This window comes from Furipterus horrens, unplaced genomic scaffold, assembly GCF_987537825.1.
Source record: "Furipterus horrens unplaced genomic scaffold, mFurHor1.1.pri manual_scaffold_4, whole genome shotgun sequence".
NCBI lineage: Eukaryota > Metazoa > Chordata > Mammalia > Chiroptera > Furipteridae > Furipterus > Furipterus horrens.
The window spans coordinates 69,218,872-69,224,871 of NW_028327174.1; the positions used below are offsets into that span (position 1 = coordinate 69,218,872).

Sequence of the window (6,000 nt, forward strand, 5' to 3'; positions counted from 1 at the left end):
TATCCCAGGGTTGACCTGAAATATATCTTTCATTTAAAAATTTTATTATTCACCCACTCATTCATTTTATTCAAAAAACCCAAAACTGGTGGTCTCAGATTTCAAGGAAGTTGGAGTCTGTAGTAGGGAAGATCTAATAAATTAACTGATATGGGTCTTCGTTGAATGCACAGTTCTTTTGTAGAAGCAGCAATAAAGTTTGTTCACATTAGGTGTTAAGGAAATGACTGCTAATCGATTTATTGGTAAGTCTTATCTCAAAAAGTTAATGCATCTGAAAAGAAAAAGGCAATTTCTCCTGTTTCCCCATGTGTAGTGGTAAATAAAGTCTAGTTCTTTCTTTCCTGAAGATCAGAGATCAGATTTTTTTTTTTGTAAATGGGCTTCACACTGACCCCATAGTAGGTGCTAGAATATTACATATAAATACACCTGTTCTGCTTTGCAGGTTTTGATAAAGCTGATGTTTTAAAAATTATAATAATAATTATTATTTTGACTTTGGTTTTAGGATATCCTTGCACGGTAAAGTTATTGTACTGCTTTTTTTACAGCTGTTAATCAGCTTTCACAGAACAGGCTTATATTTATTATGGTTGTTTGTATTTTCTACTACTTGCAGCAACTCTGTGAGACAGTCAGGATTACTGCCAGGCTATAGAGAAGACGGTTCTCTGAGGTCACCTGGTACAGCGGTGGCGTGGCTGGAGTTCCAGCTAGAGTCAGGACTCACTGCTTCGGAGCTCTCACAGCTTTACCCTGCTCAGCGGGCCTTGCCTCCTGCCTTCCTCCTCCCCGCTCCCTCGCACTCTTAGTAATGAGAGAGCAAGTGCTGGCGCCTTGGAGCTGGAAATGGGCCTTTGGCCTTTATGAAAAGGTTGCGTGAAGAGAGAGTTGGTTCACTCCTCCCTGTAGCTTATCAAACTGATGAACCTTTCTCAACATCACTGATACCAAAAAAGAAAAAAGAAAAAGTGTGATGCCATTATCCCCCAATTTGGCAATAGGGATGTTAGTACTAAGTTGTGCTTGGTTAGCAGGAGGAACATTTGCGGGAGGTTAAAAATATAATATACATATGTACATATATGCATACACAAATGTATGTATTTATTGTTCTGATGTGGGAAAAAAATGATCGTATTGTGAGTGTAAAGGTGTTTATAAATTTGTTTTATTCAGAATCTAGGGCCCAAACCTACCTATAAACTTGTCTTCACACTTGAATTTTTTCCCGACTCTAACCAGTCCTAATATATAGAGTGAGGATCATGGGCTTATATCTGGAATAGTTGAGATAATAACTCTGTGTTGCTATGAAGGTAGGTGGCTGGGAGGAAGGAGGATTTTATATTAATGGACTTAGGGCAGGCCCTGTTGAAATGTGGGACCTGGGAGCCTCAGAGGACTTCATGGGCTGCATGGATGTTCCTGGCAGTCATCACTGGCTGCTCCCCCGCCTCTAACCTCTTGTCATTCTCCAGGCTAATCCTTGGGTACCGTTATTGTCCCCATATTTGTAACAGCCAGGGAGCAGCAACTGATCCCATTCTCCATGGACAGAGAGGTCCTCAGCAGATAACCAGCATATGGGACACAGCAGGCTCCTGAGGATAGACTGCATTTTTTGAGAGCTTAGAACAATCAGCTTCCAGTTTTTCCTTTGACTCTTTTATGAGGGTAGTGCGATATCTATTGCCTAAAGGCCTTTGCCTCAAATTACATACTTTTAGTCCACTGGCTTTTCTTGACATCTGAGGTAGAGCACCCTGCTCTTGGTCTATTTTCATCCCCTTTATCAGTTAAAATGACTAAACGAGCTCATCTGAGTATCTGGTAGAATTGTCCCATGATAGATTTTTCTAAAAACACACTGGTTCTAGTCTCTGTTATTGCTTACACACATTCTGGGGGCATCCTATACATGCAGTGACAGTTACGGTTGCTAATTTCCTATCAAATCATTGCAGACCCTAGCAGATGAGTTTCACCCCCCCTTCTTGTTCTTGTCCTAGACCCAGTGGGCAGTCTTGGCTCAACAGAGATACCCCAGGGAAGCCGTGCCTTAAATGTTGTTATAGCCTGTTCTGCTTTGACCCTGTCCATGCTCCTGAATGTGGAGCTGAGAGAAAGATCAAGGACACTGTGTCAGGCACATTTCTTCCTTTAATATGTGCTGATGGATGAATGGGCAATAAGGGGAGTATACTAAAGTAAAATGCTCCCAGAGTATGTGGCTGCAAAGGAAGCAACTTCTAATTCTGAAACCAGTGGCAAACCAACAGGAGGCCTATTTTTTGCAAAGGAACAGCAGCTCTCATAAAAGGATATTCTGTTTCTTGAAACTGAGGTTGTTTTAAAAATGTGGACGGAATTATTAGTCATGTGGAACCCAAATCCCCTGATATTCACTGCACTGCATTGAATCTAGCGCAAATGCATTTGTAGGTGTAGTGACCTTCTGCTTATAATGAAGTTGTTTGTGGGCCAAAAAAAATGAGTTCACTTTGAGAGGGCATCTGCATTCCCTGGTTCATACATGCATTGATCTGGACAATGAGCTTGTGAGAAAGCAAATTGCAGGGTCGGGTCAGGTGCCCTTTCTCTTTCATGTCAGTTCTTTGGTTTACAATGATATTTTCAGACAACCACAGCCTTCTTCATGGAAGGCTGTAAGTCATTCCATGTGTTTTGAAATTGTTGGGGGGAACTCACCAAGAATACTGAACAGGAAAGTTTTGTCAGCATTTCTCTAGGAAACCTTAGTGGTTAGAGATTGAGAAGGTAGAAATGTGCTTTGGGTGGGACCAAGCGGCTCCAGTAGAAATCACCTAGTCCCAACCTCTCACTACAGGTGAGGAAATGGAGGAGGCACAGAGAGGTGAGGTAATTTGCGAAGGTGGCCCAGTAAGCAGCAAGCTCTGGACTAGAGCCACTTTTCCAAATCCCCAATTAAAAGTAGTTTCTGCTTCCCCTTTTCTTTCTCTCCCAACTAATTTACCCTTGAAGTTAAGAAAGATACAGAATCCAGTGGAGTATTTATCAAAATATAGTTCACAATCACTTATGCATGAGTCATCTTGGATGCCTTTAAAATGCAGATTTCTGGGATTTATCCAGACCTACCAAACAAAATCAGGGCCTGGGTATCTGCATTTTCATAAGCTTCTCAGTGATTCTATGAACATTCTATTTGAGAATCATTGATTCAGGGTCTATAAATAGGCAGGTGGCACGTGGCAGGAAATGACCACCGACTTTCAGGATCATTGAGCTTATCTTGAGAATCCAGTCCTTCATTGTTCCTTGCCATTCCTCAGGCCAGTCATGTAGCGAGTCGAATAGAGCTAATGATGGTTCAGAGTAATTATGCTGGCTTTCCTGTTTTCCTAACTCCCGCTCTGGGCATAACTATAACTATTAATATTAGCTCTTCTTTCCCCACCTGGAAATATTTATCTTCTGTATATTGCTCTGCTGTACTTGGTGGAAGGTAAATGAATGCTTTGCAAATATATGCAGGTCCACTCCAGACTCTGTTGATACACAGTACCTGGCCTCAAAATGTCTCTCAATGAGTCTGCAAATAGTTTAGTCAGAGTCCCAATTACCTCTCCACACAGGTAATTATTACTTCTGCCATTTAAGTGAAATTTCAGTACATTGCTTATAGAAAAAATAAATTTAGGACTGTGTTTATCCGATCCCTGCTTCTATTCATAGCATAGATTTAAAATCCCATTTCTGTTGCGTTACAGCTCTGAACTATTCTTCAGTATGAATTTGGCCGATAATAAATCAAATAATACCATAATCTCATTTTTTCCCTTTCAGCACCTAACAGACTTAAAAACAACAACAACAACAAAAAACCCCTAACACTCAATTTACCCCGCATTTGGGCGAGTTCCATGTTTCATGGCAGACTAATACCTGAGCAGTTCTGTAGAATTATTGAGCTACGTTGTAGAAATGGGGCAGCAGGGCACTGGAAGTCTGACTGTGGAGTTTAGCGGGCTTTGCGGTGTGTTTTGCAGCATGCTCTTTCTGACAAGGCATGTGTGAAAGCCTTTGACCCAAAGACAACGTGCTTACAGGAGTGCCTTATCACCACATTCCAGGAAGCCTACTTTGTTTCAGAAAGTTTTGAAGAAGCCAAAGAAAAGATGAGGTAAGTTTGTTTTTCTCCCATCTAGAGAAAAATAACTCATTTTTCTGGCTCTGTTTCTTTGTTCAATCTCTTATACCAAAGAGGGTTGATCGCATATCCTTCTGTTTCTGTTTACTTTGCAGGGACTTTGCAAAGTCTATTACCCGTCCCTTCTCAGTGTACTTCAATCCCTACACACAGAGTATTGAAATTCTGAAAGACACCAGAAGCATTGAAAATGTGGTGCAGGATCTTCGCAGCGATTTGAACACAGTGTGTGATGCCTTGAACAAAATGAACCAGTATCTGGGGATTTGATGCCTGGGAACAGTGTTGTAGCCAGCACAATCTTTTTTGGGGCTTAGTCAATATCATATAACGCCAGTAACTTTCTATGTCATGGCTTGGCTAGCAGGCATGCAATTATGTATATCTCTACCTACTTGTAACTTACTGTGCTAACGTGTGAAACACCATTAAGAACCCAGTGAGAGGTAACCACTCATTGTATGAAAGATTGTAATATATTTAAATGTCTTAAATCGATTTGACATTCCTGCTTAGTGTCTTTAGCCAAATTGCATCTATTTAAAATTTGTAACAAATAGCTCTCTTATAATTCTAGTTTATGACCTTTTCTTTCTCAGTTCTGAGCCTTTCCTCTGTGTTCATTAGATAAAATGAAAATAGCAGTGAAACTGTTTCTACTTTTGATGGTATCAGTACTGTCACAGCATTATTTGAGATAAACCCAGTTCTATATGAAACTTCCCATCACTTTAACAGTATTCAGTATTCTGTTCAAAAATTGTTGAGGTAGCACACTAGTTGGAATGACTTTCAGGTTCAGTATTTATACAATGGCAGAAGAGAAAGCTTTTATGAAATGGGATATATAGGTTGCACTGACCTTGGAGAAACTGAGTTGTGGCCTGCTGTGGAAGGAAATAGTTCCATAAAGGGTATTAAGAAAGACTAACCAGTGGGGAATAAATCTTGGGAGTACTAATTTTATTCTAGAATAAAGTGAATTATCATGCTCAGATGTTTAACCTATTTCTTTTAGAGAGCCATAAAATCATAGAGCTTTGCTTTCAACAATGTGGAAATTGAGTCTCAGAGAGGTTAAGTGATTTGGTCAAAGTAGCACAGTCAGTTGTGCACCAACATTTATAATCCATCGCATATGACTTTCAGATTGCTAAAAAGCTTAACTTCATATATGCATGTATTTATATGTAGTCAGAGAAGGAAACTAATGCTTATCAGAACTAATGTTTATCACTAAATAGGACTTTGTTTGTGATTAAGACTTGGGGACAGCACAGATGTTTCCTCTCACAGGCCCAAACCAAGCCAGATCCCTCGGACTCTGTCTATTTGTACAAAGTTTGAGCACATTTGGACAAAGTATGGTGATAATACCACAGATCTTTGGTCATACTTGCCATTAGAGGCATAATCAGGTGATTAAGTGAAAAAATAAAAAAAAAACAATGGTGGAATAAATGAATGAACTTCATCTTCTTCTGATTTCTTCAACAAACACAGCACTGTTTTCCTTATTCTGCTTTGGTTGTGCAGACTCCATGGGGGAGGAGAAGGGAGATGGGAAAAAGTACAGAAGGAAAAGATCATGAAATGACTTATAAGTAAGCAGTTCTAAAATATTTACTGGAACAATTTCCAAGGATAATCTTTTAATAAGAAATTACATATAATTTCAAGCTAATGATGAGACAGACGTTTTTGGATTCAACATGTTCTGGAAGAACATGAGGAAGAATTAAAACGTACATCAGAGAGAGAGGTATAATTAAGACAAAAAATCAGAGACTTGACTATTGGTT

General features: G+C 39.6%; 1 protein-coding gene across 1 annotated transcript in view; it reads left to right on the forward strand.

The window, feature by feature from the left end:
• TPH2 (tryptophan hydroxylase 2) overlaps nucleotides 1–5,647 on the forward strand; it is a 93,382-nt gene extending 87,735 nt beyond the window's left edge. The window contains exons 10-11 of the mRNA XM_090275649.1: nucleotides 4,038–4,171; nucleotides 4,294–5,647. Coding sequence (XP_090131775.1) covers nucleotides 4,038–4,171; nucleotides 4,294–4,468 — 309 coding nt within the window. The 3' untranslated portion in view covers nucleotides 4,469–5,647. The remainder of the gene's footprint in view (nucleotides 1–4,037; nucleotides 4,172–4,293) is intronic.
• Nucleotides 5,648–6,000: the final 353 nt, after the last annotated feature.